At 41.2% G+C, this 24,766-nt stretch overlaps 1 protein-coding gene and 1 long non-coding RNA gene across 2 annotated transcripts in view; one reads left to right on the plus strand and one right to left on the minus strand.

The window, feature by feature from the left end:
• The window catches only part of HSBP1 (heat shock factor binding protein 1), a 2,566-nt gene extending 1,535 nt beyond the window's left edge, over positions 1-1,031 (minus strand). The window contains exons 1-3 of the mRNA XM_010718095.3: positions 902-1,031; positions 374-440; positions 63-185 (exon numbers count right to left, since the gene is read on the minus strand). Of these exons, the coding sequence (XP_010716397.1) occupies positions 64-185; positions 374-440; positions 902-946 (234 nt within the window). The 5' untranslated portion in view covers positions 947-1,031 and the 3' untranslated portion in view covers position 63. The remainder of the gene's footprint in view (positions 1-62; positions 186-373; positions 441-901) is intronic.
• An 84-nt stretch (positions 1,032-1,115) lies between these two features.
• LOC116217141 overlaps positions 1,116-24,766 on the plus strand; it is a 69,972-nt gene continuing 46,321 nt past the window's right edge. Inside the window, exons 1-3 of the long non-coding RNA XR_004161219.1 lie at positions 1,116-1,201; positions 4,300-4,463; positions 23,142-23,224. This is a non-coding gene — a long non-coding RNA (uncharacterized LOC116217141). The remainder of the gene's footprint in view (positions 1,202-4,299; positions 4,464-23,141; positions 23,225-24,766) is intronic.

The following is a 24,766-nucleotide window of genomic DNA, read 5'->3' on the forward strand; positions in this document are numbered from 1 at the left end:
TGTCTTTTAAAGTCAGTAATTTCAAGCGACCTGAGCATTTGTTGCAAGGCAAACTGTCTCACCTTAACTCTTGTTAGTAGTAGCAGGGGCTTTGTTCTCTCCTTCCAGTTCTTCTACTCCTGCTTGTGTCATCAGGTCTGCTATGTTTTTCTCCAGGTCATCTATGCGGCAGCTCATGTCATCGAGTTCTCTGGTTAAGGGCTATGACTGCAATGGATTAGTGCTCAGGTTCCTGGTTGTGTTTGGTTGCAATTATGGCACTGCTCAAACTTTTATGGTTGCTTTAAGTGTAGCTTACAAATCCCACAAATATACACAAAACTGCTTCAGCATTCAAAGCGTACAGCAGCCATCTGGCTTTAGAAAAGGATATTTCGTCCAATTATTTGGTCAGACATGGTTTGAAATTTGTCCTGCATTTGCTGAAGCAATGTCTGCACCTAGTAGGAAGGGAAAAAATGAAAAAGCCTGTTTTGCTTTCATTACAGAGATCATCACAGTATTTGCCTTCTCTTACCAGCACACACACCGATCCGTTTCTTGCAGTGTTCCACCCCACAGAGCACGAGCCCTACAGCACAGTTCCCCATCGCCTTACATTTACGTGTACACACAGACGCAAGAGAACGGAAACCCAGAGGGAGCAATTTTAAAGCGCAGACAAACCCGGAGCAGGCGGCAGCAGCTTCCCATTAAGCAGGCAAAGCCTCTTCTCTGCCCCCACGGGGAAACCAACGGCGAGCTGCGCCGAGGCGGGCAGCACTCCGCAAGTGATATCTAATGGGATCCAGGCAGAAGGGCCCAGAGGCAGAACCAGGGCCCACGGACGGGGCGAGGCCAAGTGCTCCTCCAGCGCCTGCCCTGAGGGACGCCGCGCTCCGCTCGAGCCGCCCGCGCTCACCACGGCCGTGAGGTCCTGCACGGTTTTGGGGTCGGTCTCCGCCATGGCCTCGGCAGCGGCTCGGCGCACCCCGGGCTCCACAGCGACGGCACTTCCGGCCGCGCCTCGAGACTTCCGGCCTAGAGCTCTCGCGAGAGGAGGAGTTCCCGCGGCACTCTGGGAAGTGCGGTCCGCGCGGCCTCAGTGCCTGAGTGGCATTCAGGGCGGGAACAGTCGGCGCGTCACGCGGGGGGGAGGCTGCTTCTTTCCCACAGAGACGTTCAGGCTGGAAAAGCAGGATCGGCAAAGCCAGCCGTCCTGGTAAGACTACAAGTGCACCGCTAAGCCATGGTTTAGAAGAAATACGCTCTAATATCCAACCTGAGCCTCCCCCGGTGCAGACCGCAGTAATGTGGTCCTTGAGGGACTGCAGAGCTTCGTGCGCTGGATTCTCACTGTGGGGATGGATGCAGGAACAGCATTTATTGCAAATTTTTGGGCTTTTCGACCAAAGCCACGCATCTGTAGTTGTCATCTGTGAAGGGAATTGATGTTTACGCATCTTCCTTATTTGTGTACTGCGAAAAGATCTGAACAAACTGAAGTAAAACACTGAAGGTGCGTTTGTAAGTGAGGAACGTTTCCCATTAGCAGGGGATAATTCCCAAGTGTCTCATTTCTGGTGAAAGCAGTGAATGCTGGCACGTTCAGCCTTGTCCCATAACTGCTAACAAATGTGAGATGTGGGCATTTGCATTATTAATGTACCTTTTGAAACACTGCAGTAGTAATAAAAAATAGAATTTAGTGCCACTTCGGGGAAATGTTGTCTGTTTAAATGTAAATATAGCTTCTAGTTCTGAGAAAGGCTAGAGAAACTCCCATTTGTTTCTTCGATGTGTTTACAAAAGTTGTTTCTATGACCGTTGTTTGAGTTCTTTGCTTTGGAAAGACTGTCATACCTGATCTGTAAGTACACACTGAGGAGGAGATAACTCAGCTCCCAAGTGCTGAGGTGAGTCACACAGAAGGCAGTGCTGCAGGCTCAGGCTGAGCTGTCCTTCAGCTGCTGCAGACCACCAAGGGATGTGGGACAGCAGTGTCTGCTGTGGCCATACCTTCCCCTGCACCTTTTGAGCATGTCTCTTCCAGAAGCAGAAGCATGGGTCAGCTTCATCTCCAGCTTTTTTTTCTTGTGGATGCTTTTGTGACAGCTTGCCTGTGAGAATGAGACCTTCCTGAGTTGGTTTCCACACCTTGTAACTGTGGCTGTACTGGTAGTGGTCCTGGCAAGTTCAGATGGGGTGCTTTGTAGATTCAGCTGGTGCCTCTTCTAACTCAAAAATTCCAATGGTTTTCTCTAGGTTTGGAGAGTTCCAAGGTGGTTTCAACTTGTCACTTAAAAGTTGTGGTATAGCAGTCCTGGTTATGCAAGGAGGCTGGTCAAACTGACAAAGGGATGCCTTGTGCCAATGATGTTTTAAATTATTGAGCAGCTGCACATTATTCCTCACACAAGTTTTGGAACTGTTTTTCATGGCAGGATAAAACATTTTTGTTATTCGTTTCTTTGCACGACGTAGTCAGACAATGACTATCTTTAATATGGCAGGGTTTTTGTTTGTTTTTTTTGTCTTCTTTTTGAGATTAAATGCAGAGAAAAAGCTAAATGGGGAGGTAGGGTTAATGATTCCCTCGCAGTAATGGTCAGAGATTACTGAAATGACAGGTGTGGAAGGCTGGATACTCTTGCTAGTTTTTTTACTGACACAGTCTTAATTTAAATTGTACAGAGAAGGAGGACTATCAGAATTAGTAAAGAGCCTGTTGTGTTCCTTAAAGTCAAGGGAAGTTTACAAAGATTGATTTAAGAACTGTTAATGAAACTCATTTTAAATGCAGGGATTTGTAATTGCAATGCAGAGTGCTTGGCCCGTACAGCAATAAGGCGTTGTCAGGCTGTGTACAGCAGCAGCACACTTTCAGTTTTCCCAAAAACTCAAAATGAACTTTGCCTTCATGAAAACATGACAGATTTCTGGCACTGGCGTCTTTAGATTTGTTCCTGTTTACTTTGGTGATGCAGAGTTAATGCTTAATATAATTATAATCAAGCAACCACTTGAAAAAAAAAAACTAGTTAATTTAACAGTTTATTTTTTATGCTAGTTAATGTAAAAATCACTTAGGTGGTTAATTGTGCAGAATTAAGTTTGTATTTGCTGTTATACCTCCTTTCCTATAATCACAGCACAGGGATTAGGTGGCAGCTAATGAAAGGGTAAATAAATCCCTAAGGCAGTTTTTGCAAAGACAGTTGTTTTTGCAACAATCCTTTAATTGCTTTGACCATCAGCTCTTACTTGGGCTTCTGGATGATGTCAGGTAATTGTGGTGGTATTGTTTGTACAATGGATGTGCGCTCAGACTGTTGCAGCCATTCTTACTCCTTCATGTGAGTGTGCTGAACTGATGGATCTTAAGGTACTCAGCACATAAAATCAAAACTATGTTTTTTGTACTCCAGCCAAAGACTTACGATGACATCTTGAGAATGAAATTTTAATATCTCATTGCAGCCTGAGTTGCTCACAGCATAAATTCTGGAGAAATTAGAAAAATATAACAAATAGAATTCATTTATAACTTCCAGAGGAACAGCACTCTTTAGAGGCTGTCAGCTATACACGAGGTCAAAACGTATTAAACAACAAATTCTTTTTCGAAAAGAACTGTGAAGGGAAAGCTAAATGTTCAATATCATGACTTGTGAATATTTAACTAGTTAAAGCACAGTGTGTGGAAGCTGCAGAAGGAATAGAAGAGTGATTTGGAGCAAAACAGAAACAATTTACTGTGCTTATTTTCAGATTGGTCTTGTAGAATCATAGAATAGCCTGGGTTGAAAAGACCCACAATGCTCACCCAGTTCCAATCCCCTGCTATGTGCAGGTCACCAACCAGCAGCCCAGGCTGCCCAGAGCCACATCCAGCCTGGCCTTGAATGCCTGCAGGGATGGGGCATCCACAGCCTCCTTGGGCAACCTGTTCCAGTGCCTCACCACCCTCTGGGTGAAAAACTTCCTCCTAATATCCAACCTAAACCTCCCCTGTCTCAGTTTAAGACCATTCCTCCTTGTGCTATCACTATCCACCCTTGTAAGCAGCCCTTCTCCCTCCTGTTTATCCGCTCCCTCCAAGCACTGGAAGGCCCCAATGAGGTCTCCCCAGAGCCTTCTCTTCTCCAAGTAAACAAGTCCAGTTCCCTCAACCTTTCTTCATAGACCAATTCTTCAGCAACTAAAATAAATATCTTCAGTCTGAGTAATTCTTACACGAAGTTCACTCCTGCTAAGAAATTAAATCATTTTTGCTGTAGTTATTCTGCTCTGGTAATTTACCGTGTCTTGCCTTTTCAGTCTCTGATGAGCTGGATGTTACCTACCAGCAGAACTGATCAAGGAGTGCTTCCCTGCATCTCCAGATCTTCTGGGCCACGTGAGGGAAGAGGAAAAACAGCCAGGATTCATTAAGAGCAGACAGATTTCATTGCAGAAGGTCGGAGCAGAGGAAAATGAGCAAAGTAAGATATGGAGATAAGAAGTAGTATTATCAAATTTCATATATTACTCTTTCACTCTCATTGCTCCTCGTTTCTCTGCTTCATTTAAAGCAAAGTGTGACAATGTGTGGCAATATCTGTTACTTAATAATAACTGCTTTGTATTTCATAATAATGTTAATACGGTCCTTACTGGCATCTCTGGGGCCAGGACAAGAGGAGCTGTGCTCAGCAGCCACCCTATAAAAGAACAGGGAAGAGATTGTAAGATTATACTTTGTTCTCTTTAGTGGTACTGATAGTTCTGTAAGGAAAAGGACAGGTATATATATGAAAACAGACATTTTGCTGGTAGAAAAGTCAACTGAATGATACTTTTACTGTCAGTATGTGAGTTTTAAAAGAAGCTGCTAAGATATGTTTTACCTTCACACTGTCATCTGTTATCTCAGTGTTTGGAGAAGGCAGTCAAAAAATCAAAGATAATTCGCACATCTAGAAGAACACGTGGGTGCCCCATCCCTGCAGATGCTCAAGGCCAGGCTGGATGGGGACTTGGGCAGCCTGATCTGGTGCCTGGTTTAGTGCATGGCAACCCTGAGAAAATTTAAAAGAGAACTTCTGTGTTGGAAGGCATCATGGGAGAAAGGGAAAGGGCCATATTCTGCTAACATGGAGTTGCAGTCCTGGGATTCTTCTGGGAAGTTCTATAGATAACTGTCTCTATATTACCCCTCTCCTTCACTGCCAACTTCAGGTTCAGTCATGCCCTTAATAGCAAATACCAGCTGATTTTTCTGATGCTCAGTACCTTAAAAGCAAAATGTTAATGTATAGATACTGAATCTTTCATCATGACTACCTGGAGCATGGACCATGCACAAAACTGAAATGTGTTCTTCTCACATACATTGACATTTATGACCTAAGTGTCTGGAGACCTTCATTTTTTTAATCTCAAAGTCTATTTTACCTTCAATTATAAGCATTCCAGAGGGCATCTCATTAAGGTTCCTGAATAAAACAAGCATACCATAGATACAAGGAACAGTTTTGTTCTGCTAATTAACTGTAAGTGATTGGATTTTTCAATCAAGTAATTAGTAGGAGTGTTGGCTGTAAGCTTCTGTGACAGAAGTCGATTTGCAGCACAGAAACACAGGAGTTCTTAATGGAGGTTCAGTTTCTTTGAGAAGCAGTGCCAGTGAAAATGTTTCACTTTGTTGGGCCTGGCTGTAGTGTGAGTGGTAGCTCTAGGTAGTTTTCCCTTTAGTACTGGTCACTCTTCCTATCAAGTCACTGAAGTGTTGCTTTCAGAGGTTCCTGGGTGGCTGTTGGCATCCTAAACCTAGGAAATGCAAGGTCCCAGAAGCTTGTGTCTAGGAACCTTTGCTTTGAGTCCTGGCATTCCCTGGTGAATCAGAGCAGAGACAGATGAGGCTGTTTTACAGATATATAGACTGCATAGAAAGGAGTTTGCTTTTAGTCACAAAGAGATGTGCTTATGCTTCAAGAGACATTTCAGTGCTTTATGCACAATCTGAGCACTCAGGAGCGGATGTCTAACTAATGTCTGATTCATTTGTTTTGTTTGTTGTTTTTGAAGATGCAGCCAAACTGTTTTGGACTTGACTTTGAGTGTGCAGCCCTACCATTCACACTCCCAAGTTAAGCAAGTGATAGTCAGTAAGTGCTAAATAACCCATGTAGTTTTGCTGTAGTTTTTCTGAGCTAGAAGAAGTGGAATTACACTTGTGCAGCAGGGTAGCTTACTTGTGGTTTTAAATTGAGATTATAACTAGAAAAACTGGATACTCTTGGCAGCCTTTACACTCAAAGCCCAATGCATCAAACCAGGGGATTACTTGAAGGATCACAGGAGTGTAGTACAATTAAGTTGTTTTGTGCTTCATCTCATTTAAAAATAAGCCCATATCTTTACATTTTATCCTATTAATTAACCTTGTCTACTTCTGTGACAAAAGAGAATGTGGACTGAGGGTCTGATCCTACAAATAGCTACTGAGGCTTGGATACTGCAAAGTGTATCCCAGCAGTAACTATGCAGTAAGATATTTTACCTTTCTGTACCTGACTTATCATTATTGTCATTAATTCTAGTATATGAACACAGATGCTTGAGAGTGTTTTCTGACAGAAATTGTTACTGTTATTCTCGTGTCTTCTAACTACATTCATTACGTTTGTCATTCTATTAGTTGAACTTCTCTGCTGTAGTGATTTTACATTTTTGTCTGAATTACAGCTGTTGTCACGTTTTAATACACCTCCATGTATTGCTTGTTTGTTAAAGTCCTCATTTCTTTCTACAAAGATCATGCAGTGATTTATCTCCTTGTTTTAGTTCTTTATTCACAATAATGAAATGCTCTTCTATTTTATTTCCTGCTTCTCCTGGGTGAGCTGTTTTGTTTAGATGTTTTCTACCTTTTGAGTGTTAACTTTCCACCCAGAACGAGCAGAAAAGAAGTGAAAGTATTCAGTTTGGACTCTTTTATGAGAAATTCAAAATGAATGCTTTTAAAAGATACATTTAGAAGTAATACACATTACCACAAAGAATGTTATAAGTGCTAAAATTCCTTTATGGGCCTATCAATTCCTCAGAGCTAAACATTAATCATGAGCAAGTGCCTGGCACTGAGATTGTTGTTCCTTAAATTATTTCTGATACTGTTTTATGTTCAGTATTAACTTTGTTGTTTGGTGGGGGCATAAACTGCTGTGCTTTAAGTTGTCTGACATCCATTGTAAAGAGCTATAAACTCTGCTGTGTCCTCTTTGGATTTGCTGTTTGGTCCTGGTGTGGGGTCATGTAAAAACGTCAAGGGCATCTCAGCTCAGAGCAACTTACCTTGCGTATAAGGTTATTCAGAAGTGTGAAAGGAATCTCTCTTATTTGTTCATGCTGGTGTTTGCGTGCCAGGTGTGGCTGAGCAGATTATTCAGGGTGATGATGATGACAGAAAGAAAAAAAGAAGCTGAAATTTTAAATTCTGAATGGAGCTGGATGGGATTTCTGTGAACATTCCTTAGAAAATTCATTGCTGTTCCAATTACTGCGAACAAACAAATCTGGATGTGTTCAATTACCTTAAATACTTCATGTGTGGAGAATAGGTAACTCAGTGTCTGCTCTGGAAAGATATTTGTGCCCACTGTTGTATTGAAAGAAGTTTGGCATGGAAGATGCAAATTAACAGCTAGGTACCGTAGACAGCCAAGTTTTGCTCATCAAAATTTGGAAAGTTTCCTTCCAATTCTAACTGCAAAGCCACGAGAAAGGCATCATTTGCAAATGGACAAAGGTGGCACATGGAAAACAAGTGGAAGCCAGCAGGGGAGCCAGAGCAGGAATGAGGCCAATGAAATGGCTCTGCAGCCACTCTGAATAATGGGGCAATCCTGAAGGCTTTGCAGAATATGTAAATCTGCAACATCGCACATCTTGGAGCAGGGCTAATTCCTACTCTGAATGAACCTAGCAATAAATTCCTTTTGATTCCAAAGTGTTCAGAATCAGGTCAGTGCTGAGTTGTTTTGCAAAACAAACCCACTCAGGAATGAATAAAACCAGCATTTGTTTCTTCAGTGTAACGACAGGAAAGAGGTTTTCTAACTGTAGCATCTAGGCAAACTGTGGTCTTCATTTGCTTTCCCAGATTACTCATTAAAGTTCATTTCCTGCCCAAACCGTGCACCAATATAGGCTGTTCATCAGATGTTAGGGATGTTGAAAGCACTGCCTCCAGTCCTGCAGTGTTTGCTGTAATTGTCCATGTGCTGGAAGAAGAGTTTTAGTGTGGGCTACAAAAAAGTACTCATCCACGTTTGTCATTCTTTCCCTAATTTCCTAATTCTGGGCCATGCTGTTAGCAATTCAGCACAGTGCATAAGCAGTAAATACTATTCTGTGCCATGGTGCTGTACAGCTGGTAGCCCACATTTTGTACAGATCTGTTTTACAGCCTGTTTGCTTGGCATACAGCATCCTGCTAAATTATTCACTCGATGCTGTGGCCAAGAGACTGGATGTTTGTGACATGTCAAATGAAATTCAGTCACTACCTCTGATGTAAACAAACTCTCCAGATTTGTCTCTGTCAGGAACAGAGCTTTTGATAATGTGATCATTTTCTTCCCAGCTGTCCTTTACACTCCAAAGGGAGTAGTGAGTAAGTGAAGGCACAATCCTCATCGCATGGTGCTGGGGCACTCATTAGGCCAGTTTAGATCAGGTTGGGTTGGGAACGAGTGTGGCACTGTCTGTGCATCAGCATCGGGAAAGGAACCCACAGCAAAACTCACTGATGTGAAAGTGGTCTCTCCAACAACTGTAAGTAGGATTTAGGCCTCACATGGATCTATTTCAACAGATAATAGGGCAGAAAGACACTGTATGTTTGTGGACATGAGCAACACTTTTTTAGTAAAGTCTGCTTTGTCTGGGGGCAGTCCCATAGGTTTTGGGATCTGACTTTGGATCTTGGAGTCTTCAGGGTGCTGGCATGAGGCACCAACCACATCACTTGTCTCAGTGTGGCTGACATTTATTATTGCAGCTTTAGAGTCAGGGGTGGAACATAAAATACAGCTGTATTCCTATTGCTCTGCCACAGGAAGGAAAGGTTGTGTGCTTAAGAAAGTGCATAATATCCAAGCCATGAAACTGAGTTTTCCTCAAGTTGTAAATGTGGCTTGGAGGCCACATATGTATCACAGCAAAAACAGCTCAAAGGAGAAACTGGTACTTCTTCAAGCACATCAAAACGGTCAATTTCAGGTGCTTGAAAGAGAAAAAAAATCTTCTTTAATTATGGGAAGACTGGCAGAGAATATTCTTTCACAAGTTGTGTTATCTAGTCAAAAAAGAGAGATAAAGCATGATTAATAAAATATGTACAGATCTGTGCGGATCAGACCTCAGATTATTCTAAGTAATTTTGCAGAAGGTTCTTGGTGCCTGGGTTCTCCTGCCATCCTTTGGTCAGAGAATCTCATCTTGGTTTCTCAAGGTCCAACCCAGTTTTATAAGGTTAAAAAGTTTAACTCAATTTCACAGTTTGCATTCAGCTAAATATTCTCTTTCTGACACATCCTTAAACAGTGTCTTATTTTGGCACAGTCCCTAGAATATCTCTTTTTGGGCCCCATCTCTTTATCTGCAGAATTTGTCACTCTTTTCCCCAGCCTGAATGTAGCACTTTATGAATTAGGCCAGGTGATGCAGGAGGGTTTGGGGGAAGATTGCAGCTGCTAGATCCAGTGCCTTGATGGAAGCTCCTTTGGGAGCCAGAGCTGGGCTGAAGGCATGCACCTCTTGTTGCCATGCAACAGTCAGACAGAACCCCAGGTACCAGACACAGCTCATTCATCACTTGGTGATTTTTCAATCTCCTTTTCAAGTGTGGCTACCAGAACTGAACGCAGTCTTTCAGTCTCTGCTTCAGCTGTGCTGTAAAATAATGTTATTACTCCTCCTTATTAGTCCCACACACATACATCTAAAGATCCCATTAGGTCTCTGTGCTTTCTCCCCATCAATTTGTGCCAGTTTCAGATTATGACAGTGCTGTTCTGTCTTTATTCATTGTAGTGCAACAAAATCTCATGATGTGAACTTAACAGCAGATGTTTCCTAACATTGGACTTATGCCTCTACTAGGATAAACAGGACTCTGAGAAATGAATGCAGTGAAAGCAATTAACATCTAGCTGTGAAACAGAATGTCCACTGAGCCAAATTGCTTCTGTTTTTCTTTCAAGTCAGCATTTCCTATGGGAAGCTGTGTTCTTCATGCTGCATTCTGTGTGTTGCTGTGACTTGAGTGTTAGGAGAATGTCACAGGGCTATTTCCTTGCCAGATGTGAAGACTAGGTTCAAATGTCTCCTTGATGCCTTTTTCTCTGTCTGTAGGTAAGGTAAGTGGCTAATATTGGAGAGAACTACTTCTTTGTGTTGTTATGGATTGTACAAAGATGTTGAGAGCATGTGATAAATGAGTTATGTTGCCTGCTTGTGAGAGAACATGCCTGTTCCTGGGTCTCAACACACTGCATTGTATCTGATTATTGGTTCCAGTCTCCGACTGAAGCAATCCCTAGATACATTTCCTTTGCTGTTCAATACAAAGTGCTTATTTATACAATTAGACGGATAAGAATATGCAGTATGAACTGTAAGAGTGTACGTTCTGATTTCGTGTTTGTCCAGCTCTGTGCAAAAACACAAAGCCTGTGCCGAGCAGGAGAGAGGCTCACGTGGTCGTATCCCATCAGGGTGCAACAACCAGAAAGTTTAAGAAATGAAATTAAACTTTAACAGTACCATAGTTGCATGACAGTAAAATTCAACCCTCATAATTCTGGTTACAGTATCCTAGAAACTCATTTTTACGGTATCTTAAGCTATAAAGGAAATTCATTAGAGGCATAAGGAACACAATGAGATCATCTTTCATTTCCCTGCTCTGAAGCTACATGGGATGAAAAACTTCAAGCAATTTATTGTGTCAAGAACTGTACGTGCATGCACGGCTGTCAAGGAAAGAGATAAGATTATGTAGTGTAAGGTTCCTACTTTGATATATCAAAATAATTTGGGCAGGATCAGTAATGCATAGTCATATAAGGAAAGGGAAACTGGGAGAGGGAGACACGTTTTGAAAGTAAATTAAAACTGGAAAATGATCCTGGAAACAATGTGGTATATACTGGAGAATCAGTACTGTTGATGAGATTTCATTATTCAGCTTGTCATGATCTGAGCTCCATCTAAATATAGTGGTTATTTTCCTGCACTTTCCATACTCAAAGAGTGCCGAAATTAAACTAGTACAGAGTTAATGATGCGTGCTGACTGTTTTAGCTGTGGTTTCTTTTCAGATCTATACCAGTAGTGTCTGGGGAACACAAGGAGTAGTAGACCGAGAGCACCTGTAATTACTGTTGTGAGTTCTAAATTGACCTTACCAGAATAAAATGGAGAAGAGTTTTGTTGTTAATTAATTTTCACAAATGCTTTCTTAATTTGTACGTATGTATCTAGCACGGAGGTAAGCAGGTAAAGAAAAGGCAGGCACAGAAGAGATGCACTTAGAGCAGTAAATGGTGTATTACATACTGTTACCAATTTGGGAATTGCATTTTCACTTGTGCTAAATCTGAAGAGTACCAAAACTGTTACGTACCATCTTAAGAAAAATGGTTAAAATGGTCTAAATATGTTAAAAAATACCATAAGTAAAGGATAGAAGCTTCACAGTAAGTGTCAGCAGTTCATGTTTCTGATCTGCCATTCAGCATCTGTTCTGCTTTGAGTTACGTATGTATGGACTGCAGTTATACAGGAGAGGTTGCAAGGTACTTCTCTTTGTAGAAATCAAATGACTGACTGTCCTGAGTATGATGGGAAACCAGATTCAGAGGTTCCTTAGGATCTTTCTTTTTAACAGAATTTTCTCATTGGAATAATCACAATGTCCACAATGTTCAGTGACAACCTGGGCACAGCCGGGGCCAGAAGCTGCCCAGGTGGATGCTGAGGCTGCTTTATGCTTGCAACAGCGTCCTGCTTTTGGCAGAGATTTCTTGTGCTTTGTCTGCAACAATTAATTGCTTGTTGCAAAGTCAAATCAAAGTGCTTAAAGATCTCAATACACTTGTTATTTGATTCTTGGAATAGCTTAGGAGAATGCAGTTGTGCTGGGGTTGAACAAGAACAATCTTACAACATAACTGCAGCATCCATGCCTGCCAAAGATGAGGATAATCAATCAGCATGTTGCCACTGCTATTGATGCAGTGTGAGATGGTGTTTGACTTGAGAGATGAAGAGGAAATTAAGCGTAGCACAGTGATAATGGAATGATCAATGCTGCTGGCTGCAGACTTCGTGCATTGAAAAGCGAGATATTTTGAGAGTGCTGGCCACAGAAGCGTGAATAAGGTGGTAAGTCTTGCCCAAAAGCTGAGCAGAATTGACTAATATGCTACAGGTAACATTGGTGCTTTACCAGCAAACCAAGAGACACAAAAAGAATGAGAGGGTGTCCTAAAACTTCTGTTTCAAGAAGGTGTGGAGAATTCTGGGTGCTGTCGTAAAATTGTTTGTCCCAGTCTTTAAATCATGGCTCTGTTTTCTCACCAAGTGTAACATAGGAATTAGTGGAGAAATCATTTTTGTTCTAGCACTTGCATACACTTGTTGGATCAGGACAAGAAGTTTTCCTCCAGTGGAATTTTCTGTGGAAGGAGCTTTCAGCATGGAACTTGCTCCAAGTATCTTAGATCTCAGCTCCATCTGGTGTGAAGCAAAGTGATCCTGGATATTGATCTGGGGAGGAGCACATTTGTAAGTGGTTCTCCTTGGGTGTGATACACAGACAACAGGATTGGTCTCTGTAGCAGGTATGTTTGCAAATCTCTCTCTGTAATGTCAGCTTGAATTTTTTATGTTAATAGTTCCCATAAGGGAAAACAGGATTTCTGAATGTCTGCTTATAGGATCAAGCATTTATTATTCATACTGTATGGGTTTATCTATGGTTTCTGCTAATGAGATATCCTATATTCCTGCTGTTTCCAATGTCTTGATAGAATGTCAATTTCTCAGGAAATTGTTAAGGAAATAATTGGGGACCTACACCCATTTCCCATCCTTCCTTGCATTTTAGATCCTCAGTGGCACCCCAACTGTGTTATTTTCAGGACTTGTTGCAAAGACTAAGCACTGGATTTTGACATCCTGGTCCTTCTTCACAGCCTTTGAGGCTTATTCCATCTCATCTACTCTCTGAAATGCTTCTCTACTCGATAATACCACATGATGAACCAGATAATAGGATTATCAAACCCCAGTCATATGCTTTAAAATATCTTGTTGAGTCAAAATTTCATTACTTTAATATTCCATTGACCACTATATGAACTTTCCTTTCACTGTGGCTTTTCCACAAAATGACATTATGTACCAGTGGCTTGTATGAGATCTTTTTTAATATCCTCGATTAGTTAATAGGTTTACAATGCAAGCTTTGGTTCTAAAATTCCTTATCCACGTAGTAAACTTCATTTCTTGGCACTTGCCATGTTGCAGTGCCGTTTACCTTTGTTTTTTACTGAATGTTAACCTCAGGTTAATCACCATTCAGCTTTAATCTGCCACCATTCAGCTTTAAATCTGTGTAGATACATTTTGTAGAACTTTTACCTATTTGACTAGATTGGGATTCACAGCAGCCTCCTAATGCAGGATGGCTGCAGCAGTCTGACCACCACCTGAGAAATTCCAGTTACAGTTCATGTGATGCCAGTCCACTGCATCATTTTTGTGGCTCTGAAATGGGCAATCTTTGTAAAAACAAACTTTTGAAGCAGACAGGACAGAAGTGGGGAATTATTTGAACATGGGGGACAAACGCTGGTTTCAGAGATTGTTTCAGTTTTAAAAGCCTTGGATGATTATAGGATTTTTTCCGGGTGTCCTCCAGTGAAATGAACATTCGTGGGGAAGCAGCCTTGCATGAAATCATGAAGGCTCTGTGCCCTCAGTGCCCGTGTTTGGTTCTGTTTTCAGCACACTGTGAGTGAAGTTGAGTGTCCTAGTGTGTGACTGAACAGTTCTTTGTAGTAAAGTACAGCACAAATCGCACAAGATGAACGGCGTGTTTTAACTGAGCTGAGTCCTTGGAGAATTAATCTGGTGATTATAGGAAGGCTACAGCTGAGTGTCTTTTGAAATCAGGTAATTTGAAATTAACTCTGTTTTCTTTACCTGGTTAGTACAGTCCATTGTTCTGAGCTTAAGCCTCACCTTGCTATCTGATGTCTCAACTGCAGCATTTCCCAGAGTGTTTCCTGAACATTTTAATGTAATTTGAGACCCTTTCATCCTTGAGTACTACAATTGCAATGAAATTAGAAAGCACAGTGCTTAAAATGAGTTTCCATTGCTAAGATAAATTATATTGGTAGACAAGTCAGGATAAGATCTCAAAAAATTAAAAGGCTAGAGAATAATCCATATTGAGAGCAAGTGTGGACTCCAGCATCTTCAGGCTGCAGTTTTCTTCTCTTTCTGATAACGTGCCAGGTGTAACATGAATGTCTCCCAGATCAAGTGTTGCTTGATTAAAATGGGTTAGAGAAAAGAAAATCAGTCAGAGCTTGCCACATTTTCTCTGCCAGACTCACCTTGCTTGCCAGGAAAACAGGCAGCAGAGCTATTATTATTCAAATAGCAATGGGATGTGTGATTTAGGTTTTTCAGGTCTCTGCCTTTCATACTCTCATAATAGAAATCATTAGGGATCTGCTGGAAAATTCCATTTATCACAGTAAATTTAGATGACTGGTGACATTAAGTGCTGTTATGGGGCTGGGTCATGATTGCTACCAAGCCGAGTCCTGTTCTGGCTGGCTGGGCATGCACTAACTCACATAGCTGGATTATTGTCCATCATGGCTGATGATAAGGCCCAGTTTTTCTAGCAGCAGGGAGGTAGGGAAGCATCCAAGAGAAGTCTCTGTCTCTTGCATCTGAAGGTGAATTCAGGATGAAGTTTTCATGCTTTCAGTTGGGTAAATCAAAAGCCTTTGAGCTTTCCAAATTATAATTCTCTGCTTCTGCATGCTAACTGAGGCCGACTGCTATGTATGCACTGCAGAAGTGTTATTACCTGCATGCCTGAGAAGAGAAAGGGAGCAGCCAAGGCTTTCTGGACTGTGCTGAGGTTACAAGGCAATTAACACTGCCAACCCCAAACAAACAGAATTATCACACACCATTAAGTGGTTTTCTCTTCTGTCACACAGTTTGTGTGTAATCTGTAGCAGCCATCTTGCTTTGGACTTTGGGTAAATCTCAGTCTTTGAATTCTGTTCTCTCCAGACAGGTTTTTAGCTTGGCAGCCTAAAATTGTCAGTTTACAACATAAATTCACTATCTCAGTTCCAAACACTGCCTTTACAAATTGCACTTTCATTATGTAAAATAAAGCAGTTTATATCCATTGTCAGTAGATACAGTGCTTCAGTGCACACTGTTGAGCTTGCTCTATTTGAGAGCTTGGAAGTAGCTGCCTTCCAAACATACAAATGCTTGTACTGCCGCATGATCCTTGTGTCTACAAGCAATAGCTTGCTCATCTTCTAGGATGGTGTACATCCAGTTTAAATTCTGAGTTCAGCTACTTTAACCTGGGTAGAATGGGACATTTTTTTCAAATTAAGAAAGCAGATGGTGGCTAATAGAAAAGTCGAGTGACTATTATAGACAAAAATGAGATATGTCATCTTTAAATAAACAAAATGAAAGTATGGATAAAAGAAGATCATTTGTTTTTTCTTGCTAGTAAACCTCAGGGCTCTATTATTTCAAGACTGCTTATCAGAAATATTAATGCATGCTCTTTTTTTCCTACGAAATTCTGGTAAGTTTTAATTATATTATGACTTATTTTGCAACCTCAAGACTTAGAGCATTTACTCAGGCAAAATTAGAAACAAAGAAAGGTAATCAGTCATGCACAAGTCTAATTCTTTCTTTATCCATTTTGTAAACAGTATAGAATAACTCTGTTGTTAGGATTGCTGACAGATACAGAGTTAAGAATAAAATTCAGGTTTCTTGATTTCTGCTACCTGGTTTGTGATTTCTAGTGAACTCTATTTATGCATCTCACTCTCAGTAAGAACCCTAACTGGTAATTAAGTCTTTATAGCATGTAGATACAAGGCATTAGTGGAAGAGGTAATGATTTGGGAGCACTGGACATGGCATCCTCCAGCTTTCCCATTTCCTTCCACAGAAATGAGACCCATTGATGGGATTTCTGTCACCAGGCAGATCTGCTCTGAAAGCTGCCAGTTGTGTAAAATCTTGGCAATAGGGACGTGTTTCTCTTTGCCCATGCTGTTGTCTCCTCCCACCTGCTATGCTAGGCCTTCTGGATGGATTGCTGTCCTTCTCTGTTTTTCATGATTCCAACCGGTCCCTTCAGCTTTGAATGTAAAATAGAAAACCTAGATCCTAGAGTCATAATAAAATACGATGGAATCCGTGTCAACAAAAAATGCTTATTTAATGAAAACACAAGCAACTGAGCAGGTGTGTGACCACACCTGAATCGCAGAATGAGGTCAGCTATTGAGATTTAATAGCTTCTTAGGGTTCATTTTGTGCCAGATATAAAAAAAAAGACACCATTGTATTGTCATTGTCATCCTCTAGGGATGAACTGCAGAGAGGTAAATTCAGAGTTCATTTAAGAAATCATTACCTAAATATGGAGCTGTTGGAGGTTGGCTCTGTTTATTTCAGTGGATGTGTGCTGGCTGAAATTAGAATTATGCATGTAAAGTTTTGAACCATCTGATTTTAAAGTTTCTGCCATCTGATTTTGGGCCTGTTAGGAAAGGAGAAATCAAAACAAAACAAAACAAATTTCTGCCATTGTACTAAGGCTACATCAGCTGTTTCTGCTCCAAAATGGTTGTTGGCAAACAATAATGCCCTCTAAGTTCTTCCTTATAGCTTGTTTCAGCAGAGCTGCACAGAATGCTCATCCATTACTCTTTTACAGATGCTGTTCTGGCCTGTATCATTGTAACAGTGTCCATCAAAAATGTCAGTCAAGACAAACATTTGCCAGATCTGCCTGCCAGCATGAACTAAATCATCTCAGTGTGAGTTGGATGTAGTTTATCCTTGCCTCTCCCCCTCTAAGAAAATCATTAGGGAGCCCTAGAAGAGCTGATAACTAGCAGTGAATGACACGCAGCAGATGCTAAGTATTCTAACACTGATAACAGTTAATTTTTTACTGTGAGATCTGAAACACTAAAATTTTATTTGTTGCTAGGAATCCTTATTCTAATTTTAAGGGATTGGATAGAGCAACTTGTGGGAACAGAACAAGATGGTGAGTGTATGATTTGATTAATAAACACCCCCTGCAAACCGTTTGCCCAGAGTATCATCAGTTTCAGTTCAATGATAATACCACATGGACAGCCACAGGGAACCTCATGGAACTACAGGTGGGCATGAGGCCATCTGATCTTGTTGAGGTGGATGTTTTGCATACTTCATTTCTGTTAAGGAGTCTTAACGTTTTTTTCCTGCAGTTTACCACTACCTGTGTGTTGCCAAACCCACGCTGAGTTTCAGTCTGAAGCTATGGACAGTGATGTACTGTGAGGTTGACAAGAAATATTAAATTCTTTCAGGAAATCAGAGTTGGTTCTTACATTTTCCTACATAGTACAGCTGAAGGGAACTTTGCCAAACTAAGGCCTCAGTCCTTCAGCTGACAGTCCCTTAACAGATCACTGCATCCCTGTCAGAACTTTCCTGAAAACAGAAAGTACCCACTGTCAGCTGCTGGGTCAGACCTTGCCGTGGGAAAGATCTGACCTGTGGGCAGATGAGCAGGAACTTCTTGGGTGACCTTTCCAGCTGTCCCACTGCCATGCCTTTGGTCCCAAGGAAAGGCACGTACTGGTACATCATGGTTGAGATAACTGATTTTAGCACCTGCAGCTGTTTGATTGGGACTCTCAGCAGAACAGGGCTGCAGAGAAAGCCTGGAGGAAAGTGAGAGATCACTCAGCTACGAATTCCATATGTTTTAAAGCTTGACTGTCCTGGGGATAAATCCTCCCAGGAGCTGTGAGCTTTGTGCTGCTGCCATTGCTGACCAATGTCCTGCACTTGGCTGGGAGGTTTCTTCAGTGCTCTAGGGTATTCAGTAGAATATGACACTTAATATGTGCTTAATGTATGATTCTGTGAGCAACACTAGCCCTTCTTGATTCCTAATGATGCTGGATGTTTTGTTCTTCTGAAAGAGATGGAGGAGTAAGTGCTACAGTTGAGGAAAGATTTTGTCTTACCAAGATCAGCTTTTGGAACATGCAAGCTGTAAAATCTTTTTCCTGAAAAAGAAACAAAGGATTTTGTCCTACTTTTCTAGAGATTAGCTTTTGTTTAATCTTCCAGTCGTCTTCTAGCATACTGAATCACTGACTACTCTAATAACAACATACTAGTTAATCCTTATGAAACATGTAGGGATAATTCAGCCTAAGAAACAATTCATGTTTCACTGGCTGTCAGTTTATGTCATAATTTCTGCTGTTAAATAAAAAAAAAAAGAAATGTGTGTTTTTCCCCTCAATTTATTTAGTTTCAGTGAACTCTATATTGGCAGTCTTCTCAGCTATTTTGGGCACCTGCATCATAGATGGCCTTTTTTTCTGTTGTTTTTTTGCCCATTTTCATTTTATTTTCTCCTAGAGCAGACCAGAGGTAGGAAAATAAAGCCTACTAGCTTGTGACAATGGTCACTTTTTTGTTGTGCATGCCACACAAAATGAAGATTTGACTGCAGTTCACAGACAAGTCAGCAGTACAGGGGAAATCAATGAGAGCTGCTGCTGATTAGCTGTAGGACTGCCATTAAAGCCATGTTTCACGATGTGCTTTTATGGCAGCGAGACAATTCTCCTACCTTAGCACATCTTTCAGGCCAGTTCCCTGTGCAAGGATTTGCCTTCTGAACCTTGTCCTGTTGCCTCTATTTTTCTCTTTTTGATTTGTCTCCTTCAGATCTTCCCCCTGACTCACTCACTCGCACATCCTTCTGAGATTTTAAAAATAGATGTCTGAAAATAAGAACATTACATAAAAGTGTGGAATCACTGAGACACATGGAAAATGGTCATAATAAATCATTCTTCCTCCTTTGCCCTTTGCATTATCTGTGAACTCCTTCAAATGGATAATTTAATTTTCTCTACAAGTAATACACTCAGTAAACACCGTTGCTGGATCTACACATAGCAAGCAGTAATTCTGAGTCAGGATTATTTCGGGCATTTGGGTGGCTTAATGTGGGGAAAATGTCTGTAAGTCAGACTGGATGGACTAAACCATGTCTTTAATAGGGTCACAGTGGTTGGTGCTTATCAATGTAACATCGTACAGCAATGACCACTGTATTCAAGAATAGTTATTGTAAAAATTACATGCTCTACTTTGACTACCATTGGATATCACTACTTGGTGGAAAAGCAAACCATTTTCAAATATGTACCAATTATATACCAGTATATGATACATTAAAAAAAGAAGCACTGCATTTTAGCAGGAGCTTGCAGATGGCTCTTGAGACATCTTTGGGCTTTCCATTCTCAAAAGGCACACATCAGTAACAGTGACTGTTTACTTCTTTCAGCATGAGTTCCCTGGGAAGAAGGGCTGATCCTGAGATGGGTCTGTGATTGATGCCTCTCAACTGTGCGAGGAGCTATAAGGGCCTTGGACAAAACTGCCTGCCTTTTTATAGTAGGAGCAAACAAAGCTGCATATGGATTTCATAGGGTCATAGAATGGTTTAGGTTGGAAGGGGCCTTCATGATCATCCATCTACCCCCTGCTGTGGGCAGGTCTGCCACCCACCATCTCAGGCTGCCCAGGGCCCCATCCAACCAGGCTTTGATCACCTCCAGGGATGGGGCACTCACAGCTTCTTTAGGCAGCTGTGCCAGGGGATTTCTTGGATTGAAGAGCTCAACATCCTTTTGCTACACTATGTCCTGGGAAACACCAGTCGTCTTCCTCTCTAGGAATATTATATTCTACATAAAGATATAGCCTTACAGGAGAGCCAGCTAAAGCTCTTCATTTTGGTTGCTTGTGGGATTTTTAAAAGAGAGTGGAGCCAGCACAAGCACAGAAAAATTTCTGTGTTAATGAACCAGGGTGGGAGATGAAAGCCAGCTGAGGATTGTTACAGGTTGCCATGAAGAGCAGTGGTTTGGACCTCTTGGAAAGTTCAGATACCTGGGTCTTGGACAGGAGCATGCTGGCAGACAGAAGGAAAGGTATCTCCTTTTCTGTAAAGAATTTGAGCTGGAGGAAGTGAGTGCGGTGTTCCCTGCCAGTCCTCAAAGTTAGAACTAGTTGTTTCTGCGTTATTTATCAGTGCTGAGGTTTCATACGTCTCTTCTGAATACTGGAAGAAAACATTGCATGTGAGATCTCTACAGAGGATCTCTGTTGAGACAAGGCTGAAGGATTTAATTGAAAAGGGGCTTGAATGTATTGGAAGCAGAACAAAACGAAAGCTGAAGTTCAGGAGGCTGACAGCTGCTGCTGTCCTCATCTTTGTAGCTGACCAGAACTCAGGTTCCCAGAAATGCAGTTTGCAGTATTTCTTTCTAGCAGGAACTCTGGGCTCAGTAATTCACCTCTCAGGTGGGATGAAGAGGAGTAGTTTGACTGTCTGCTGTATCCTGGGACCAAGTTGTGCTTTTCACAATGAAAATTTCCCTTGAACCATGTCAGTTTTTCTTTCATCTCATGTGTACTGCTGAGGTAAAACAGTGGAGGCAGTTGATTTCCCTTTGCATTTCTTTTAATATATGAAGTAATACTATCTGACTCTGAAAACTCACGCTGACTCTTCATTTTTATTTTTTTTTTGAACTTTCTTTCTTCCCTTAACACTAGAGTACATTCTTGCCCTTTAGGTAAACCTGAATCAAACTTAATTTGCAATCTGCTTGCCTTCATGCTAAGCTAGCCAAGATACTTTACTGCTAATTCCACAGTTCTCAGTACCTCAGGGCAATGCAGCTTCTGTAATGTTTCAAGCCCAGTGAATGATGTCTGTAGTTAGAAATGAGAGCAGTGGTCTTGCAAGCTTGGAAATGTGCCCATCCATCTGAGCTGCACCTTTATCATGCATGGCAGAGAGGGTGCCACTAGGTGGCTGTCGGGCAAAAGGAGTGGGTACCTCTGGGTGGCATGCAGGGCAGATCAGGGTTCAAGGAAGGTCCTCTATGGAGTGGTTTTGTGGCAGGGTCTTAACTCTCAAAAAGTTTAGGAGGTGGAGAGAGACTTAATCATGATGAATTGTTTTTCTGTGATTTGAAACATCGCTGTTAATTAAATGAACCTCTTGATGTGAATGAACCTCAGTGTGTGTGAAGTCTGATTTAGTAATTAATACGTTGAAGAGGGAGAATTCCCAAAGGCAAAATGGGCTGCATCACTGGATTATTTTGATTTTTTTTCAACTCACTTTTATAATTTGTTTTACACCATTAGAAGTGCATCTTAAAACTGCTTTGCAATAATATAATGCCTTCATCTTGGAAGTCAGTAACAAAATATGTAAGATGCTGAACAAGAAGGAGTCCAGCACAGTGACCCAGCACAGTGGGCAGTGGGTTCCTGCTTGGCCTTTGGCTCAGACATGGATGGAACAGAGCTGGAAGACAGTCATTAAAGACTGAGCACATCATCTGTCCGTGTATGCATCACTTCCTCAATAGACTGGAAGAGTGGGAGAAGATCCTGAATGCTGATATCTGAATATTGGCTCCACACCAAAGCAATGTCCCTGCAGATTCAATAACTCTCATCTGGACTTTTGGCACATACTTTGATGTTTCTTCAGTAATTTTCTTCAGTCAGTAAAAGTACACACAGTGACTGTATTGGGAGGGAGACCAGTGCAGTGTTACAAAGATGCTCTTAAATCCTCAGATGTGAAACTGCAGGCTATAACTGGGGAGGTGTTAGCCTGTTTAGTGATCCTCCTAAAGCCTATGAATAAAAAGTGGATTGCAGCTGTGCAGCACAAAAGGCATGAAAGGGAAGAGGAAACTAGACCTGTGGCAGCCAATGAGTTGTGGGAACTGGAGTAATTTCCTCCAGGTACATCCTCCAAGTTTCCTGAGGAAAAACCCTCCATTAATACTTGTTCTTCTAGACATGTTTGCTCCTGTCTCATGAGACCAAGTCAGACAAATGCAGGCCACTGGGACAATTCCCAGGCAGAACTTCTGACAGGGTTAAACTCTGTGCAGCGTTCAGCTTAGAAGCCACTTGACTTTACCTGCCACTTTAGAGAAAAGGAAAACTTCCAAAACTAATAAGCTTGGTTACTCAATAGAAAAGCAGTTAGGAGAAATGAGTGCTATTGCTGCTTTGTTATGTGGTGCTCCAAGACTTGTTGGCTGGTTGCTCTTACTCTGAATAAAATGAGAGGATCGTATAAATATTGGCAGTCCTCAGTGCTGCTTTTTAGCCAAAGATGAGCAAGCAAACAGCTGTGATTATGCCAGCTTTTCTCAAATAAGCATGCCCTTATGAGGAGCAGGTTCAGCACCTCCCTGTGGTTCTAATTAGTGTATTCTCTCCAGGTACAGGAACGCAATGATCGTCTAATAGGGATTTACAGGTTGGAATATTCCCTCCTCCTAGAGAGCCTTCAGTCGCCCCTCTTCTTTCTGTTGGAGATTGGATGGATTCAGACTTTCTGGTTTCCCTCCCAGAATCTGGAAATCTGGCATTGGCTTTGAAGGTCTTAAGGAGCTTCCTTTTGGAAAGGCAGCTGGTTGGGTGGAGTTGGTGTGGCAGTTTTGGACTGCATAGGCTGTCTGCATCTATCTGAAATGACAACATGCAGCAGTATCCACATAGATAAAACTGGAAATACAAAGGTTTATCTTTGTGTCTGATATTGCAGTTCTTGTCAACAGGGAAAAGTTGCAGGTCTCACAGTGCAGCTGAACTTCTAAAGCCTGAAGTGTTGGTGATGGTTAGTGGTAAAAAGATGGTTGATGTTTCTCTTCAGCTTTTTGATAGTCTCTTTTGCATTTCAGAGCCTCTTCATGAAGCGGGACAATGGAAACAAACATATTACTGCAGCAGTGCAGAAGTCCTTACAGCCCTATTCTCAACTGTGGTAAGTTGGCTGAAGTCTATGAATTTTAAGAGTGATAGTGATTCACAGCACATCTAGGCTATCTTCCTTTATTTTTTCCCTTTGGAAAGCAATACTGAAGCAGGCAATGAAAAACGTGGAAATTTGGGAGATAATTTGAAACTCATTTATCTTTTGTTCTGTGCAGAGTGCCCTCCAAAAATCTTTCTCTTGAAATGCAATTTTTTTATAAGTGCTACTCAAAGGAAAGTTCTATTGGTCACAATTTTATGTAGAACGGCAAAATTCTGTAGGAAAATGCAATTTTAGATTTAATCTCTTAGAACATTTAATAGTCTGTGAATCACTAATGGCACGAATCTATTTGACCTTTAATTTCCCCTAGGTGTCTTTGTATTGGTCTGAAATTAGCTTCATTTGCTCTTGCATGCATACTTACACCTGAATGAACTGATAATATCATCTTTATTGACTCTATAAATGATTGTACTAAAAACACCCACTTGATGTTATGTGCAGGCACCATCCCAGTTAGGAACTTCTGTGTCAGTGCTGGAATTACAAATAAAGCTGTGTTAATAGTAGAAGTCAAACCAGAAATTTACTGGCACTGGGAAAGGCAAAGGAAGATTCCAAGTGAACAGTGATCAATCCTAACTGGTATTGATCTCCCTGGCAAGGCTGGATGGGGTTGGCTTTGGTTATAATGGAAAAAGGACACATCTGTGAGTTGAGGTGGAATAACAGAGTAGATTTTTTGCTATTATCCATGTTCAGAGTGATTCTGTGACCTTACACAGTGTATTTGCCTGACTTCCCCTGACTTAGAATTGTGTGAAACCTTTCCTCCTCAGTCTGTGATCAGAACATCAGCCTTTCTGGTTTTACCCTCTGTTTCCCAAAAAGATCCTGAAAAACCCATAGCAGTTGTGCCATACAAGGCTATTTATGTGTCTTTGCTGAACTGTAATTTTTCCTTTAATCATCCATAGCTCTTAGCCTCGTAGCTCTTCTCTCTGAAGCTTTGAAGTTTCCAGGAGTTTGTGTCTGAGCTCAGGTGACGTATGGAATTCTCATCTAAAAGTCTCTCAGAGGTGGAACAGCTCTAATTTGGTATAGAATCACACAGTTAGAAAAGTTCCAGGATATGTAGCTAAAATATCTGACTAATGAATGTTTTGTGATTTGGAAGAAAAATAGATCAAGAAGGCAAAAAGGTTTATTGTTGTCACCTGCTTTGTTGTTCTGCTGTAGGTATTTCAAGAAAATGATTTCCATGTTAAATTTTAATTAGAAAACGTTGACTGATTATTCTTAAAAGACAGCATATATGTCTGACACCTACAGGATAGTACAAGATCTGTTGATTGAAGGAAATAAAAGCAGTTCGGATTTGTTTCAAAAACATTCTCTGTTCATGAATGTAATTCAGTTATCTTTAGAATTTTCTACACCATAGTTACAAGGTTATGAATTCTAATAGGAAAATTCTTTAATGAGATGACATTTGTGTAACAAATGAACAGTTTGTGACGAGGGGTTCAAACAGTGAGCAGGCAAAAA

Source organism: Meleagris gallopavo, chromosome 13, assembly GCF_000146605.3.
Source record: "Meleagris gallopavo isolate NT-WF06-2002-E0010 breed Aviagen turkey brand Nicholas breeding stock chromosome 13, Turkey_5.1, whole genome shotgun sequence".
Lineage (NCBI taxonomy): Eukaryota > Metazoa > Chordata > Aves > Galliformes > Phasianidae > Meleagris > Meleagris gallopavo.